At 53.9% G+C, this 18,876-nt stretch overlaps 1 protein-coding gene across 2 annotated transcripts in view; it reads right to left on the bottom strand.

Annotated features, from left to right (window-relative positions):
• Nucleotides 1–17,947, bottom strand: part of KIAA1755 (KIAA1755 ortholog) — a 40,683-nt gene extending 22,736 nt beyond the window's left edge. Inside the window, exons 1-4 of one of the 2 annotated variants that reach the window (XR_006703194.1) lie at nucleotides 17,686–17,947; nucleotides 6,569–6,766; nucleotides 700–2,029; nucleotides 65–253 (exon numbers count right to left, since the gene is read on the bottom strand). Coding sequence is in view for 1 of the 2 variants with exons in the window: in XM_045444632.1 (XP_045300588.1) it covers nucleotides 65–253; nucleotides 700–2,029; nucleotides 6,569–6,766; nucleotides 17,686–17,688 (1,720 nt within the window). In the remaining variant the exon portion in view is untranslated. The remainder of the gene's footprint in view (nucleotides 1–64; nucleotides 254–699; nucleotides 2,030–6,568; nucleotides 6,767–17,685) is intronic. The other variant, XM_045444632.1, reaches the window with a different exon arrangement.
• Between the last annotated feature and the right edge of the window lie 929 nt (nucleotides 17,948–18,876).

Genomic DNA, 18,876 nt, shown 5'->3' with positions numbered 1-18,876 from the left:
CCTCCCCCACCCCCCCCCACCAGCACCCTCCCCTTCACCTCCAGCTGCCCTGCGACCCCGAGACCTGGCAGGCATGCCATCCTCGACTGGAGGATCTCCACACTCAGAGCCCCAATCCTAGGCTCAGGCCCTGGGGGCTCCTCATCCAGAGGGGGTTCTCTTTCCGGAGGGACTTCTGGGAAGCCGGCCTTTTCCCCAGTCAGTGGGCCTGAGTCAGCAGCCGGGCCAGATGTTTCGGTCTGAGTCTTTCCAGCTGGGGATGAACGACAACAAAGAAAAGGGTATTAATCCTCTGGGTTTTCCCAAAGGAAATGTCTTCTCTTTCACCTTCTGACTGATGATGAAGCTTCCGGCTGTTGATCTCCTACTGGGTGGCCAGTGTTGTGCTAAGCTCCTTACCTCTGGCGTGTCTTTGAACCTCAAAACGACTCTGGGAGGCAGGTGAGGCCCCCACTGCACAGAGAAGGAGCCCTTGATCAAGGTCACCCAGACCCAGCTGGGTGAGGACTCAGGCCCACTCAACCCAAGCCAGTTCCAGACCCATGAGACCTCAAACCTCTCGACATGCCACCTGTGCACCAAATCCCCGAGACTGAGCCAGTTCAGAGGGGCTCCGTCCCTGGTGACCCGCGCCACCTTGTCGCCTGGTCACATCCAGAGAACAGCACCCCCGTCCGGCTGAGCGAGCGGACACCTTACCTTTCCCCACGCTCTTGGCTCGGTTGGTCGTGGGAGACGAGGGCGAACGCAAGACTTTCCAGGGCCTGTCGGGCTGGAGGGAGGCTTTCTCTGGGGGCCCAGGGGCTTGCCTCTGCCCTTTCAAGAGGGAGAATCTGAGCCCAGAAGCAGGGGATGTAGAAGAGGAGGTATTCTGACTGGGGCCAGTCTCAGGCTTGGGAAGTCTCCCGTGCCCCTGTTTGGCCCTCTCTTCCAACTTGGTTTCAGGGGCTGGAGCAGCAGGAGGGGAAGCCGAGCACAGGTGCAGGGAGGACGCTCGTTCTGGTGCAGGCCTGAGTTGCGCCATGTTTTGTGGGCTTCCCAGAGGTTCCTGCATCTTGGAGGAACCACCTGCCTCAAGGCCAGAGGCACAGGGCGGTGGCTCCTCAAGGACGCGGAGGTAGGGCTCCTGGGGCTGGGGTTCTGAGTCCTGGGTGGATGCGTTAACTTTATAGTTGACCTTTCTCCTCGAGCCCCACCTGCAGGGCTCCTCTTCTGAGCTTGCTGGCTTCTCACAAGCCCATTTTTCCAAGGAAGGTCCCCCCCTGGCCCCTGAGAGGGGCGGCATCCTTTGAGAGAGCAGGATTTCCTTAGTTCTGGATGGTTCCTCCAGTGCCCCCAAAGGACACCCACTGGACGTCTCCACTTCCCTACTGGGAGGCCCTCCTCTGCTCTCCAGGAGGGCCACATAGTCTCCTTCTAAGTCCTGGCTGGCCACATCGTCCATCCTAAAGGCCACCTCCCCCGGCCTGGCTTGTTCCACCTTGATGAGTCCTGGGTACTTGTTCCCATATGTCCTGCCCTTACCCTTGGCCAAGCTCCGGGCAAGCAGCCCCTGGCTGCCTGAGGGCCTGGGCTGATGAGGCTCTGGAGGGCTGCTCAAATCGAGGGCCTCTAACTCGAGGGACCCCCAGGCCCGGGAGAGGACGTTCACTGCTTGGGGTCTGTCATCCACAAACTCTGGGCTGGCAATCTTGGTCCAGGGCACAGGGGCAATCCCATCTTCAGAAGCTACCAGGCAGTTGTGCAGAGGGCTTCCCTCAAAGTCACTGTTGATGGCCTCCAGCCACGTTTGGGTGAAGAGTGTAGGGTAGGATGACGCGGGAACAGGCTTTGCGTCCACTGTGCGGAGGTCCAAGGAGAGGCACTTGACCATGATGCAGACGGACTGCTCCTCCTGGGGCTCCACTTGGAGATAGAAGTCTCCCTGGCGCAGTAAGAGGGGGTTGAGGGGGGCCAGGTGCACCACGACCTCATCTCGCAGGCACAGTGGCCAGCCCTCATGCAGGAAGAGGCAGTGTGAGTACGGGGCCTGTGGACAGAAGGGCGATGTCAGAGAGCCCCGCCCTGAAAGACCTTGCCCCTGCCCGCGGGTCTGCTCCCTTCCCTCTCCCAGATGGACTCGAGCAGGTCGGGCAAGAGAGGTGCCTGGCCTCTAAGAGGCGCAGCACCTAAGGACAGCCCGTCTCTTGCAAGTCACACAAACCTGAGAGTGGGTGCCTTCTCTTGCCTCGCCCTAGTCCCGGCCGTGACCTTGAAAACGCTTGCTAGCCTACTAGCCCAAGGGAGAAAAGCTCTGCGTGGCAGGCACCAGTTAGCAGGTGCCTTTCCCATGAAGACCGTTCTGCTCGGGTCACAGTCCCTTCTCCCCACCTATTTGAAACCTCTCTCAACCTCGCTCAAGTCTGAGCCCTCCATTTTGGAGCCAGGAGACGTGCGTTCCAAGGTCTGAATCACTACTTCGTACAGATGATATAACTGCTTCCAGCCTCAATTTTCCTATCTGCAAATAGGAATAACAATATGTATCATATGATTGGGTTGGCAGGAGGATTAAGTGAGATTGTGTGTGTGTGTGTGTGTGTGTGTGTGTGTGAAAACAAAAATCCACAACCCTATGCCTGGTATACACTACTTAAGTGGATGTTCAACAAACATTCATTTCCTCTCCTCTCGACATTTGCCCTTTGAAAGATTGTGGGAATTTTCAATTAAAAAATAAAACAGTCTGGGGGCGCCTGGGTGGCTCAGTCGGTTAGGCGTCCGACTTCAGCTCAGGTCATGATCTCACGGTTGATGAGTTCGAGCCCCACGTCAGGCTCCATGCTGACAGCTCAGAGCCTGGAGCCTGTTTCGGATTCTGTGTCTCCCTCTCTCTCTGCCCCTCCCCTGCTATGTTCTGTCTCTTTCTGTCTTAAAAATAAATAAAAACATTAAAAAATTAAAAAAAAATAATAAAACAGTCTAAGGGCACCTGGGTGGCTCAGTCGGTGAAGCGTCCAACTCTCAATTTTGGCTCAGGTTATGATCTCATGGGTTGGTGGGTTCAAGTCCCACGTCGGGCTCTGTGCTGACAGCTCAGAGCCTGGAGCCTGCCTCGGATTCTGTGTCTCCCTCCTTCTTTGCCCCTCCCCCCCTTGGTCTCTCCCTCTCTCTCAAAAGTAAATAAAAACATTTTTAGAAAATAAAATAAATAAAATAAAATAAAACAGTCCAGGGACGCCCCCGGGTGGCTCAGTCAGTGAAGCATCCAACTCTTGATTTTGGCTCAGGTTATGATCTCACAGTTCGTGAGATTGAGCCCCATGTCAGGCTCTGTGCTGACAGCCCGGAGCTTGCTTGGGATTCTGTCTCTCCCTCGCCCTCTGCTCCTCCCCCACTCAAACAAAACTTGAAAAAAAAAAAAATAACACGGTCACTTACTGCATTTATACCATTCTATAATTTTTTTTAATGTTCTTTTTGAGAAAGAGAGACAGAGAGAGAGCGTGCAAGTAGGGGAGGGGCAGAGAGAGAGGGGGACGGAGAATCCAAAGTGGGCTTTGCAATGACAGCAGAGAGCCAGATGCTGGGCTCAAATCCACGAACCGTGAGATCGTGACCTGAGCCAAAGTCAGACGCTTAACTCACTGAGCCACCAGGCGTTCCAACCCCTCCACCCCCCACCCCCCACCCCACCCCCCCACCATTCTCTAATTTTTAGGGAAAGAGATTACAGAGAGGTCAAAACAATGCTGAGAGAAAGGTCAGGAAATCGGACCCTGCCACTAACTTGCTGGATGACTGTGAAAAAAATCATTCCATTATTCTGGGCCTGAATGTGTATTGTTTCCTGGTTTATGATCTACTTACTTCCTTGTTTATGTCCCTTTCCTGGGTAACAACGTGGCAGGTGAGGCAAAACTGAAAAAAAAAGCTTTGTTTACACAGAAGGTGCCAGCAATTCTCTGTAGAGACACAGCAGGGCATCCAGGAGCCCTTCTGAACACAACGATCCCTCTTGGTGGGACCGCTCCACTGGGTGGCACGGGACCCGCGTCCAGCAGTGACCCCACGTGGCAACAACAGCCCCGCCAGACTGACAACAGGTCTCTTGCTACCTGGCTTTTGGAAAAGGGTCGGATTCCTGCAGATTGAGTAGAACCCGGATAATCTTATGTAATCTGGATGTGTCGGGGCGGGGAGACCTCCACACGATGACGCTGACGTTCCCACTAACGAAGCAGGTGCTTCCTGGGACTATGAACTGGGGGAAGTATCAAGAACCGACCGTATTTGTACCCCAGGTTGATACGCCGGTTCACGTCAGTGACACTGTAAATTCAGCTGCCTCGGGGAAACTTCACATCCATCAACCCCATGAGTCCGTGAGTTCCTCCACCACTTTCGTTTAGTGCTCTGTTGTTGACAACGTGCTGTCCCTCACCGTCCCATTGAACGAGGCCAGACAACCCGGCCGTAGTTTGCAAACGGCAACGCACCATAGAGATGATGGTGATGATCGTCTTATCTGAACGTCACAGTAACTCAGTGGGGCAGGGAGTTGAGGCATCACTGTCCTCACTTTAGAGACGAGGAAACTGAGGCTCAGGGGGCGTGAGGCTCGGACACCTGTGTCTGTCCCTAATCCCCAGGGGACTTCATCTGAGGGTGCTGGCTGCCTCTGGGTGCTGGCGGTTACAAGGACAGACTGAAGCTGGCGCATTACTTCCAAGGGAGAGAGGCGAGAGTGTGATAGTAAACGGCCAACAGCTACTAAGCACTCACTGCACGCCAGGCTCTGTGCTAAGCTGCATGCATCATCTCTGTGAGGTAGGGACTGTGTTATTAACATTCCCACTTTCCCATTAAGGAAAGTGAAGCTCAGACAGGCGACACGGACCCCCCCCCCCCAGCTCCACAGTGACGGAGGCTGGATTTGAACCTGGGGCACCTGACTCCTGAAACCAAACTATTGATCCCACCCCTGGCTCGGAGGTGATAGGGAGTCACCTATAATTATAATTAAAGTCGCCTGTCATTAAAAATAGAGAAATTAAAACGTTGTGACCCTTGTTCCCGGGAGAAACAGGGAAGGAGACCATGAAAATGCAGTTTTAATGACCAGAAAAGGGAAGCGGGAGTTTCTAAAGCTTGCCACGGGGAAGGCGTCAGGAGGGGAAGGACGTACGTGAAATAGTGTCGGGGTGGATATGTGGGAGTCGGCAGCATAAGCTCGGGGAGTCTTCCCTCTGCAGTAACCATGACTGTACCTCACTGTTTCTCTGTGCCAGGAGCCATCCTGAGCACGTGAGATGAATGGCCTCCGTCTCCTTCCAGGTCCGACATCTCTAGTTCTGGGACCCTCTTAGTGATTCCTGAGGCAGGAGCCGCAGGGGACCGAGCAACCCCGTGGAGGGTGTGCACAAGTTCCTGGGTGTGGCCTCCAACAGCCTGTCCCCACCCTGACAACAGTCACCACGTCTGACCATAGATGTAGGGGTATGATTCAAGCCTGGCCAATCCTGCTATCCCATTTCTCTGGCTGCAGTGATTGGCCCAGGGATGGACATAGAACCCAAGCCTGGCCAATCAGGATCCTTCCTTGCAACTTTTCTATCTGCTGTTGTGGGGGAAAAGTTCTTTCTCCTCCCCAGGACAAGATTTGAACCCAGAGCTGCCCTGGGCTCCAGGCGTGTGGGGACAGCCTGTAAGAATGATGTTGGCAAGGGCCGCCTGGGTGACTCAGTCAGTTAAGCGTCCGACTTCGGCTCAGGTCATGATCTCACAGTTCATGGGTTCGAGCCCCGCGTCGGACTCCGTGCTGACAGCTCGGAGCCTGGAGCCTGCTTCGGATTCTGTGTCTCCCCCTCTCTCTGCCCCTCCCCTGCTTGTATGCTGTCTCTCTCTCTTCCTCTAAAAAATAAATAATAAGCATTAAAAAAAAAAAAAAAAAGAATGATGTTGGCAAGCAAGGAGAAGCAGAGACAAGAGACAGAAACCCCTTAAGGCATTTGATTGGTGCATCAACTCGGGGCTGAGACCGATTACCTTGTCCCGGTCTGAGTAAAGAACGGGTTATTTGCAGCCAATGAGACCTACCTAAAACACTTTTCTTTCCACTTTGCCTTAGAGAGGCCTCCCTGAGATCTGGGTTCAAAGGGGTCTGCCGGGAAGAAAGTGAGTCCTGAGGCCTCAAGGGCTCCAGGAAAGATCTGGAACATTCTCTATTTCCACTGAAGCTGACCCACTTCGGCCAAGGCAGCCTGGTGTTGCCCACAATGCCAGCCCCAGGGCAGGCTCCGAGGGGCCATCACGCAGGGATGTCTTTTATCCAGGACTTCCTCCTGGATAAAAGCATAGGCGTGATTGGCTCCTAGACGCCAGAGAGCAGAGGGTCAAATGAACCTCCCGTTCCACTGGGGGGCTGAAGTCTCCCTTGGGCGAGCAGTGATACCCGGAGAACCATCCCGTGTCCTCAGTTCTTGCTCTGAGACAAGACACGCACCGGCCCGCTTCCTTCTCTGCTCAGCGCCAGCCCCGCGGTGCTGGGAGAGCTTGTCCCCCGGCCCCACTGTCCCCTCCAACTTACACAGGCTGCTTCACGCACTTGCTCACACAGGCGCTTGGCAGGAATGAGGAAATCCAGGAGGAAGCTCAGCCCATCCCCCTGGAAGTCAGAATCCAGGAGACGGAATACCTGCCCCAGGATGGTGGGCGCTGTGGCCTCAAAAGGGGGATAGAGGCCTGCCAGGGCGTGCTGAATGGCTGTGTCCAGGGACGGGGGGTCCTGTAGGGGATAGGAGGAGAGTGTGAAAAGTGACAGTGGCAGCAATCATAAGGGTAGTGGCCGCTTACCATGGCCTTCCGGGCCCCATACGACCGAGGCCCCTGACCTCCCCTGCACCCCTCAATCATGCCCTCCAGCCACACTGGCCTTCTTTCCTGTTCCTCAAACACAGCGGGCACCGTTCCACCTCAGGGCCTTTGCACCGGCTGCTCCCCCTGCCTAGAATACTCTTCCTCGAGACATCCTCACTCCCTCACCTCCCGCAGGTCTTTGCTCAAATGTCACCCACAGGCTCAAGGCAGAGTGGAGGAAGAGTAAGGGGGGATTCAGGTCAGGGCCCGAAGGAAAGGGGAGCTCAGCGTCCGTAAGTCCCACCACCTGACAGACCTGCAGACCTTGTCTGAAGCCGAGCGGTCAGTGAAGCCCAACCTGCAGTCGACACGCAGGTGCGTCAGCATGCGGGTGCGTGAGTGATAATAAATAATTGTTGCTTTTTACCACTGAGTGTCGGGGTGGTTTGTTACACAGCGGTAACTGATGAATGGAAGTTACCGTAGCTGCCTCGTGAGTTCCTATATCCAGACTCACATAACCAGGTGCCTCCTGGATGCCTCCCCTAGACGTCCATCGGGCACAGATCATCAACACGTCAAACCCAACTCAATACCTCCCTAAACCTACCCTTCCCCCATGTCCCTACCTCAGTGATGGCCCCACGGTCCACTCAGACTCCCAGAACTCTGCTCATCATCCCGCCCCTCCTCTTGCCTCCTCTAGTCACACACAATCCTCAGCCATGTCCTATAACTGTCTCACCTCCAGAGTTCACCAACTTGCCCACTCAACCCTGTTGCCCTGTGCCCGCCCTGACTCAGGCCTCTGGCTGTCCCACTCAATCCCCTCCTCATTGCCGTCCAATCTCTAGGCTGCTTCACTTCCAACCATGCTAGACCAGAACGACACAGTGACTTCCTCAAATGCAAAGCTGATCACGGATGTAACATGCTCAAAACCCTCAAAGGCTCCCTCCCCACGGCCTTCAGGAAAGCACTGGCCTCCAGGCATTCAGGTCCCCTGTGATCTTGGCATCCCATACTCAGCCTCCCCACCCCCTCCCCGCCCAGCCTCTCTGCCTCTCTCATGCCTCAGCCACAGTGCATTCTCTCACTCACCTCTGGGCCTTTGCACATGCTGTACCTTCCTCCTGGGATGCCTTCCACTTCCACTCCCTCCCCACCTGGCTAACTCACCCGTCAAGATTTGGGTCAGCCCTCATCTGTTCCGTGGGATTTTCTCTGACTTCCTTCTCCCACACCACCCGAGTCAGGCGCCCCCTTTCCTGGGCTTCGATGGTGCCCCTATCATAACAGTTTCCACCCTGATTGTCATCCCCCTCAAGGACTCTAGACTCCCTGAGGATGGGAAAGGTAAGCAGAATAATGCCCCCCGCAAAGGTGCCCGTGACCTAATCTCCAAAACCTGTCAATATGCTACCTCATAAGGCAAAGAGGAATTGAAGCTTCAGATAAAATCATCATCGCCAATCAACTGGCCTTAAAATAGGGACGGTTTCCTGGGTTTTCCAGGTGGGCCTCACGCAATCGCAAGGGTCCTCCAAAGTGGGAGAGGTACCGGAGAGGTGAGCGTCAGGGGGGGAATGTGATGAAAGAAGGATCCGAGAGATGTGATGTCTCTGGCTTTAAAAACGGAGGACGGGCCAAGGAATGCAGGCTGCCCCTAGATGCTGGGAAAGGCGAGCTGACTCTCCTTTGGAGTCTCCTGGAAAGAATGCAGCTTGCCGACCCCTCAATTTAAGCCCAGCGAGCCCCGCGTTGGACTTCCGATCTACAGAACCGCGAGGCAATAACTGTGTGTTGCTTTAAGCTACCGAGTCTGTGACCACCCTCAGCAGCGACAGAAACTACCAGAGCAGGCACTGGCTTCTCTTCATCTGGGGTCTCCCATTCCTAGCACAGGGCCTGGGCCAACATAGGGGCTGAGTCGATGTTGTGGAAAGACAAACAAAATGTCCCTCTCTGAACCTCTGAACCACAACGTTTTCCATCTGTAAAAACAGCTTGGACAAGACCAGAGGTTTCTGACCAAGTGTAGTAACAGAACGCATGGGTTATGGTTTTCAAGTCTTAAAAAGCCTAATGGAAGCCAGGCTGGGTGGCCCAGACTGATTGCAAGCTCTGGGTCCATCTGTCACGGAGGGATGTAAGGGAAGATGAGAGTAAATAAGATTCCCGCACAAAGGAGCTTATTTAAGACACAAAAATCACTTTTTTTTTTTTTTTTTTTTTTTTTTTTTAACAAATGAGGTCCCTTGAATCGGGGAGATTAAACAGGGACTTTGAGGAGGAGAAACATGGCACTGCTCTACCTCAGTAAGAGTCCAATGCCAGGAGGCTGTAAAGCAGGGACGCTAGCCCATGGCATTTGGACAAATGTCCCTGTCACCGTTCTGTCCCCAGCACCCACACAGCGTAGGGCCCCCATTACTCTCTGCAGGAGGAATGAATGAATGTCTGCAACCCCCATTCTGAAGGAAGGAGGGTCTTGCCCCCGACGTGGCAGAAACCCAACGGGGATGATGTATTGCAGGCAGGCACTTGATGACAAAACTGCGGGTGCCCAGGAAGGGCTATTTTCACACTGAGGGGCCAGGTAAGGGGGGAGGGGGACGTCTTCGATTTGGCAGAGTAAGGAAAGGCTCCTCTGGCCTGGCGACCTCTCCTAATGCTCTTCCCCTCCAAAGCAAGGCCAAACCCTAACAGTTACCCCCTCACCCATGCAATCATGAGGACGGCAGTGGGAATGGGGACCCAGAGTTAGAGGACCCCGTCTGACATCGGTGAACACACACACACACACTAAGTCAGGTAAGCCCGGCCACATGCCCTCCCACTCCACCCAGCCTGTCTCGGGGCACTCCCTTTCCTGGGTTCCCCTTCACTGTGCCGCCTTGAGTAGATGCCTTCCCTCTCTGGGCCTCTTTTCTCCTGTGCACATTGCATTGGGCTAGGTTTGTTTCATCTTGGTTTTGGAAATTTAATCATTCACTGGCATCATCACGAATTTTAGCATCTCCAAGTACCATTTGCATTATGGGCGCTTACTGGTTTGTCTGTTTGTTGTGTTTGCAAATCCATTCACTTTTTAAAAGCTTACATAATTGCATTCTAAATGCCTCCATACTGGTTATGAGAATGCAGCCGGCCTGCCCGAGTTCAAATCCCGGCTCTTGCCACTTCCTGGTGATGGGACCTTGCAAGCTGCTGAGCCCTCTCCGCTTCAACTTCCGGGAAATGGGAGCCTGTGATCGTACCTGCCTTAAAGAGCTGAGCGAGACAGAATGAGATGGGACACGCAGGGTCTCTGCACAGGCCTAGCGCTTTGCAGGTGCCCATTCAGCCACAGCCATTGCCGCCATGTTTCTGGCCATTACCAGGGCTGTCATCGTGTTAAAAGGAAAAACTCAGCATCAACTGTCATAAATAGAATGGAACTCCGAAAATAAGCCAACGAGGCTTTGGGTGGTTTTTACATTATTCCATTTGTATTTATTATCTATACTTACTAGAGAGCTATAGGATATACCTTGTGTCAGTATATAGTTACATAAATAATGTACTCTATAACTATATAACAAATACGCATCTGTTATGTAAAATATATCCCATCTTTACTGTTCTCGTTCTACAAAAATAAATTACTTTTTAGAAGAACAAGTAAGCAATGAGAACAAATACATTTTCCAAATGAACTTCTAGGACATCTGGTCACCTCCTGAAGGCTCATTAAGGTTCTCTTTGCGTTAGAAAGGTGGTAATGGTAAAGACATCTTATCGTGAGAGGGGGCTTTTCGCTGGGGGTCCTCAGAAGATCAGAGGGAAGTTCAAAGGGACCGAGTCTCCCAGCACATGGTCCCCCGCGTTATTTCGCTCCAGTCCGTGACAGCGTGTGGCCCAACCATGGCCTGCATGCCAACCTCTGGGCAACAGCAAACTAAACCATCTCTGCCATGACATGCCTCAGTTTCCCCATCTATAAACGGGGATTCTAGAATTATCCTATCTTGCTCCGATGATTGTTCTGCAGGTGCCGGGGCGATGACGGATGTAGGGGTCCCACGAAATGGAAAAGGTACGACCGCCTGTTTTTTATTTTTACTGCTCCTGTCACACCAGCCTAGAGTCCCCGCCTCTGTGTGAAGACAAGGCCCCCTCTTGATCCCTTCCTGAACCCACTACCGTTACCCCAAGAACAACAACAGCTTCCAGGCACCGGCTGGGCACCAGGCCCTGTGCTCACATTCTCTTGCTTCCCCACATGACCGGACTGGAGCAGGGAAGGAACATCCCACTTTGCAGATAAAGAAGCCAAAGCTGATCTTGTCCAAGGTCGCAGAGAGGAGGGGAAAGGCAGAGCCAGCATCCAACGCAGCCTTGGCCAGTCCGGTGCGCTCTCTTCCCCTGCCCCAGTGCCTTGCCTGTCTTGGGGCCACGAGCAGCCACCAGCCTTTGGGGCGGCCTTCCCAGCTGCCTGTCTTCCAGTGTTTCAAGCGGGGCCCGAAGAAGAAGCTGTTTACTTCTCGCACACTAAAGCACACAGATGGGACGCCTTTGGCTTTCGCAAATTGGCTCACTGGCCACACGCTGTAACCGTTTAAGGGGCGGCCAGTAAAAAACAAGAATGTTCCAAGTTAATGGGGCTCCAAGCTCTTGGCCAGAGCTTTACCTGCTACGGGCCCGCACCCCAGGGCGTCATAAGCCGTCCAAGTACCGGATAACGAGCCCAGGAGCCTGCAGGAAGGAAAGCTGGCCACTCTCCCCTCAGAATCACTCGGGCAGCCCTGCCCGGGACCGCAGGAACCCAAACACCGTTGGCCAGACGCGGGCCCCTCAAAATGATTTCCGTGAAACTTAATCGATGTGTTTCCATTCCTTCCCAGTGAGTGTAGCCAGGCTGGGCCTTTAACTGTTCCTCGGCAGAAGCCAGCGTGAAGCTGGAAAGGGAGAAGGTGAGACAAGCCAGAGCTGTCTGTCCTCAGCCCTCCAGCCCCTCCCAGGCAGGAGACAAGGAGCCCCCTGTTGGGGGGGGGGGGGGGCGCAGAACTATGTGTGACGTGCAGGGGCCTTCTGGGTGGACTCGGGGAACCTGGTATGGAGCTCAAGGCCACATAGAAAAGTGTCTGTCCCCAGTGGTTCCCTCTGGGTATGAGAGGAGCGGGGAGGAAAGAGGTTTCTAGAATTCTGTGTCAGCCTCTTGCAAGGAGCCTCCATTATTACTTTACAGTACAATAAACAAGGTCGATGCATCTTTACCTACGTGCATATCCCTGTGACCACTACCCAGGTCAACGCACAGGATCTCACCAGCCCAGAAAACGGCTCCCTCCCCGGCATGGCCCTCACCCCGAAGGTAACTAGTCTTCCGACTGTTGAGAGTTTTTAAAAGAAAAATTCCCATGCAGTGTGATCTCCGTTGCGTAAAAACGTGTGTAAGCCAAGAGGCCATGAAATAAAGTGTTAACTATAGTCACCCCTGAGCGCTGTGAGGGGCAGGGGCCTCGTAAGGCACCGTTTTAATTTTCTTCATAGTTTGCTGGATTTTCCGAACGTTCTGTAACCAGCCTGGGTAGCTTTTATAATCAAGGGGGAAAAATAAAAGTGGAATTGCGTGTGTTTTTAAGGCCTGTTCCCTTTTTAAATGGTCTCACCAGATGTTGTTAGCTGGGCTTTCTGAGATGTGTGCTGAACTCTTCTTAAAGGCCCAGATTTACCCATCTACCGCAAGATACAAAGCGTTTTCGCATCACTTAGCATCAGCACCTCCTAGCTGGGAAAAGCTGAGGCACGCAGTGTCCCAGGGCTGCTGTCATCCCCTACTGTCCTCTGTGGCAGAAACATCTAGGGAAGGTGACATTCCACCCCTGATTCATGGGGTGACCATGGCCTCAATTCCCCCGTCTGTAAAATGGGGGCATTGGGCTTATCTATCTCTAAGGGTCCTTCCAGTTGGGGCCATTCTAGAATTCAAGCTGTGATCGGACTCCAGAAGGTCTGGAGCTGGGACGTGGTTTCTAAATGGGACCCACGTAATCCTCAGTTGGTGGGAAAGTTCGAGAAGACCCTTCTCCATCTCTGTAGTCAGCCCAGGAAGAGTCTACACCACCAGCCACAGACACAAATGCCCACAGGGGACCGACAGGTGACAGGGAAGACAGAAGTAGACCAAGTGTGAGAAAATCACCCCTCCGGTCCCTCGGTGAGTGGCCCTTCACAGTCAACCTCAGTGTCCGGGAAGCAGTAGGGAGTCATGGGGCCTGGGACACATGCCCCACCTCATCAGCTCCTGCCCAGCCTTGCCTTGGCCCCGCGTTGCCGGATCTGCTGATATTTTAGTAAAGCCTCCCAATGTTTTAAAGGTTAGCCAAGCCAAATACGTCTGTGAGTCAGCTACAGCCCAGTGGGTATCAGCTTGTGGCCGCCAGGCTCAACGCTCGGGGACTCTGCCCTTGAACTTCTCCAGGCTGGAGGTCCCGAAACCAGGGTTCTGCTGCCCTGGCTGCCAGGAAGTGGTTGATCATGTCCAACTAAAACTTCTCCTGCTTTAAATCCCTTGTATTTGTGTGTGGGTGGAGGTAGGAGTGAGAATTGGCTCCTCATTAAAAAAAAAACAAAAACAAAAAACTTTCAGAAACTGGAAAAGCAGCCCAGATGCAGTGAACTGAGAAGCGAGTAGGTGCTGTCATGTGTCGTCTTGTGGGTAACCTTGAGCAAGTCCCTTCACCTGTCTGGGGCTTCGTGTTGTGTTTGTTCTTTTCGCTCCCCGTCCCCTTGGCCTTTGCTTTGGGGCTCACCGTCTGCCACCCAGAAAACATCATGATAATAGCACTTATGACTAGAGCTGTTTACTGAGCAAGCTTCTGTATCGGGTTTTATCCTAAGCGTTTTCCATTCTCTTATTAACATTAATTTTTTTTTTTAATGTTTATTTCTTTTGAGACAGAGCCACACAGAGTGAGAGCAGAGGAGGGGCAGAGAGAGAGGGAGACACAGAATCCCAAGCAGGCTCCGGGCTCCCAGCTGTCAGCACAGAGCCTGACTCGGGGCTTGAACTCACGGACCGTGAGAGCATGACCTGAGCCGAAGTCGGACGCTTCACCGACTGAGCCACGCAGGCGCCCCCTTTTGTTAACATTATTTGATTTCCTCTTCCCAATAATTCTGTGGGATACGTATTATTATTCCCATTCCATAGGTTACGAAACTGAGCCCAAGGCTCTCTACCACCAGCAAATGGTAGGGTTGGGGTATCGACACGCTCACATCACCACCAGCTCCTCTGCCCCTTCCCCTGCTCCCTCCCACCAGGCCAGGCTCTCCTTTGGCCACTACGATGGCCTTTTAACACACAGACCCGGTTGTGACCCTCACTGCTCAACAGTCTTGAGTGGCTCCCCACCGTCTTAACAACTCAGCCTGCCAATAGCGGCCATCGGTCCACACCAGCCCACCTTTCCTGCTTCTCCTAACACACCTGACACCCTGGCCCGGGGTTTCCCAGTCACCCGTGCGCCTCGCACATGAGTTTTGCTTGCGGTTTACATACCCTAATTTATTTTACTTGATATGGACTGTTGCTTACTTCACATTTGTCTTTTCGGCCAATTTGTTTCCGACTTCAATCCACTGATTTTTTTTTTTTTTTATTTTTAAATTTTTTTTTTTTCAACGTTTATTTATTTTTGGGACAGAGAGAGGCAGAGCATGAATGGGGGAGGGGCAGAGAGAGAGGGAGACACAGAATCGGAAACAGGCTCCAGGCTCCGAGCCATCAGCCCAGAGCCCGACGCGGGGCTCGAACTCACGGACCGCGAGATCGTGACCTGGCTGAAGTCGGACGCTTAACCGACTGCGCCACCCAGGCGCCCCTTCAATCCACTGATTTTTATTTATTATCACGGGTCTGTGCTGCTTAAATTACCTTCCTAACACTAAGCCGAAAAATTGTAGAACAATAAATGTGTAGCCAAAGTCTCCCCCTCCCCCCTCCCCCCTCCCCCCTCCCCCCCCCCCCCCCCCCCCCCCCCCGCCCTGGGACCCATGGCAGGTGCCCCACTTTGAAAGCACTGCCTGAACTCGTGTTGCGTCCCTCCCTGGATCGGGTGAGCTCCTTCCCACCCCTCAGAGACCCACGCAACCCGCATCTCTCTTTTATGACACTTCTGCTTCTAGGCAAAGAGAGGAACTCCCACCGCCCATCACCCAGCCTGGAAATCTCAGTGAGTGGGCACTGTAACCCCAGGCCAGGGCCCAGGGCTTCGTCTTCTCTCATTCGGGTCCTTACACAGGGCCCGGCACCTCGGGGGATCGCCATGAGGTAAGTACTTTGGCAATGTTAAATGAATTCAATTGGATTCAACCGGCTTTTCTCAAAGCTTGGGATAGGATGGCAGGTAACCACAAGATGAGTTGGGGAGGACGTGAGCTCTATGTGAAACCACAGAAAGAAAGTTACCCCAAGTCTCATCCGGTCCTCATGGTAACACCAAAGAGACGGTCTCCGTTCAGTGCCGGTATATCTTAAAATACCTCCCAGACACTCAGCGATTATTCCTTTTAACAAAAAGAAAGCAGCCCCCTGGCTTGGAATCATCCACAGCCGACCCCTTCCGGCCACAACTGACGGATACAAATTCGCCTTCATGGTATACATTTTTATAGTGACTTTGTATTGATGACAATGGATACAGATTTTTCATGGTCTTGATATAAAATGTCTTGTTTAAATATATCTTTACGTTTATAAAGTGAGTTGATTCAGAGAGAAATGGTAAGCAAAGAATAAATAGTAGATTGCGTTATTTCTTTCTAATACCTTATCCAGTAAGAGAAGATGCAAAAAATTTCATGATGATACTAAAATTTCGGGAACATGAACCTGGACAAGCCCGAAGCCCCTCTGCCATAAGGTGCTTTGACACTGGGCTGCTTCAGAACACTACATAGCCTTTAATCAAATCGTCCCATGAAAAGGACAACTGTGATGGGGCCACGAAGGAAAGATACATGGCATGCTAGAGTGGGACTTGCCTGAGGACACGATATTGGGGTGGAGATTTATAGGAGGGATAAGAATTCTTTAGGTGAAGGGGTGACACCCAGCAGGCACGGCATATGCAAAGGCCCTGTGGCGGGAGGGAGCTTGAAGCATACGAGGCTCTGAACCAATGTCAGAGCAGCTGAAGTACAGAGGTGAGAGCAGAGAGGTAGGTGGGTGGTGGGAGAAAAATCTGTCCGTCATTCCTATTCAGGAAGGAGTTGCTAAACCTTTTCAAGGAGCACCCCCCCCCCCCAAGGCCTGACTCTTGATCTGAGAGTCTGGCGTTCAGCAAGGAATTTCTGGATTTTAAAAAAGTAATCACAGAGTTAGGTCCAAAACTAGGTAAAGCTTAGCAAACACTGCTTGGTGCAGGTGTGGCTCTGGGGTGGCCGTGACAGCTGAATGCATGTTCAGAATTCAGGCTATCCTACCTCCTGCTTTCTGGCTGGGTGACCTTGGGCAGCCACGGGAGCTCCCAGAGCTTCAGGTCCCCATCTGTGGGGGTGGAGATACCAGCAGGTGTATTCTTAGAGCTGGTGTGAGCTACGCGAGCTCCTGCACACAAATCCCACAGCACAGGACCTTGCCTGTGGTGAGAGGTGAATACCCATTAGCGTATGAAGGTTACCGTCAAACAGCTCCAAGAGCGATGTGCCAATCCACCTGTCCTGCGGGCGTGTGGATTTAGCAGCCTGGTTTTGCAATAGGTCTGCGGCACGCACGCCGGTGTGTGCCCATATTTCAGCGGTAGAGAGAGCAGATAGGTAAGGCTTGTGTGTGCGAGAGGGCGCGTGGGTTCGGCCACGTAGGTCAGTGGAACGCGTTTTGGTGTGCTCAGCCTGGTGCACACATGTCTCTAAATAGGAGTCCACGTGTGAACGTGCACCCAGTGAAAGTCCACACCAATCTGACACGCTCGATCACAGCTAAGAGGTTAAAGCCTCGGCCTGTCTTCAGAGCACTTTTCCAAATCCCCACGGCTCCCATGAATCCGCCCGGGGCTCCGAGGCCTGTTCAGGGCTGGGCTGGGATTCCCTGAAAACAGACTTTTCTTTCATCCCCTGTTCCCAGATACTGGCATGCGTGAGGTACACACACACACACACACACACACACACCTCCCAGAGCATCCCAACCTTATCGAGGTGCCAGCTGAGGAAGCCGCAGTGTGGAGGTATTGCCCTCCCCCTGCCCTCCTCCTCGGCCTACCTCCCCACCCGATTCCCACGGGGCCACCTCATGTCAGGACTATGTACACATCTGACTTTCCTGCCCTGACTCTCAAGTGGCAAGAGCACCCCAAATTTTGGTGAGCAGCTCCCTCCTCTCCCCTGGGCACCCTTAACCCACCTTGCCCAGCTCTGTGGGACTGGGAAGGGCCTTTAACCCCCCTCTCCATCCAAACCCTGTGCGGGGACACTGGGCATACCCGACCCTCCACCCCAAGTCTAAAATGCAACAACAGCACCCCCTGTTTCACCCAAGGCCCAAGGGCTGGAGTTCAGCTCTGATCTGTGCCTGCGATGGGGCGACATCAGAAGTTCCCAACTCATCCAATCTTATCCATCCACTTCACGCCTGGATCGACGGGGCCCAGAGAGGAGAGAGGACGTGGCCAGAAGGGGGGTACCTGGCACCGCCAGCCCACCTCCCTCCCAACAACCCCCCCCCGCCCCGCCCCGCGACCAGTTAACACGGACCGGTGGTGAGGTGCTGAGGGTCATAGTATAAAAGGTCGGGGTCTGCCCTGATACCCCCACCAAAAGGGGACAGCGCCAGGTGGTCCAGGCCTTGGCAGGCGTTACCATGATGACGGGCTTCTCCCGTAGCTGGTGCCGGGTCAGTCGGTCCGCGGGTCCGTCTGTTCGGTGCGCAGCCCCAGCCCCCACCTAGCCCTGGAGCGAGCGGAGCGGGCTGGCCGGGAGGGGCAGGGGAGGCCGGGGACCCAGGGAGAGAGCCAGAGAGAGGCGGCGGGCCAGAGGAGACTGGCGGCAGGGCGAGGCGAGCGGGGGCCGCCGGCGGCCGCAGGGGCGGGTCGGAGCGCTGCTCCCCGCGTGGGACGGGGCGGCGCGACGGCAGCCCTTTTGTGCCGGCGCCCAGCCCGCGCCCCGCCCGCCGCGCGGGATGACAGGCAGGCGCCCCCCTCCCGGCCAGGGCCTCGGCTGCCAAGAGGAGCTGGGCCGCCCGCCGCCTTTCCGACCGCTCCCCTGCTCCCCTCCGTCCTCGCAACCCCGCAGCTCCCGCTGCACAGATGGGCGGGGCCAGGCCCCCCCCCGCCGGGTGAGGCGCGCACCGACCTGGGCATCAGCCCTGGGTTCGAGGCTCCTCCTCGTCTACTTCCCAGTTGGGCGATTTGGGCAAGTCACGAAGTGTCGTAAGCCTCAGTTTCCTCATCTGTAACATGGGGGCGATGCTGCTGGCGACAGTATGATGATGGTGATAGTATCTGCCTCTTAGGGTTGGTGGCGAGGAGTAGGCGTCTGTCCCAACGTCCTTCCCGTGTGAAGCCCACGTTGCACACCATCAAGATGGCTCAATTCAAGACTTAGAGGTGACAGTGGCTGTTGGCGAGTTCTGGGCTTCCTTCTCCTAGAAAATGACAGCTTTGTGACCTTGGTCAAGCCATTGTTCCTCCGCTTTGGAGGGAGACTAGAAACTAAATGATTTCTGGTTGGATGATCTGGGATTCATCCATATATTGACCAAACAGGGTCCAAGCCCTGAGCCAGAATAAGTCAGAGTCTCTGCCCTCAGGTAATGTATAATCTAGTTGGACAAAGAAACAGAGAAACAGGAAAAAAAAAATAATAATTGAGTGTGGTAGCTACCGAGGCAAAGGCAAATATTGGCTCTGGGAACTGTAGGGGACCATCCTGGAGCTGGTGGTCTAGGAAGGGACAGAGAAGCCGAGATCTCAAAGAGGGTAAGGAATTAGGTGAAGAGTGGAGGTAGGGTTGGGGGAAAGAAACAGAGTTCCGGGCAGAAAGAACAGCATG

Source organism: Leopardus geoffroyi, chromosome A3 (genome assembly GCF_018350155.1).
Source record: "Leopardus geoffroyi isolate Oge1 chromosome A3, O.geoffroyi_Oge1_pat1.0, whole genome shotgun sequence".
NCBI lineage: Eukaryota > Metazoa > Chordata > Mammalia > Carnivora > Felidae > Leopardus > Leopardus geoffroyi.
This window is presented reverse-complemented; position numbering and strand designations above follow the sequence as displayed.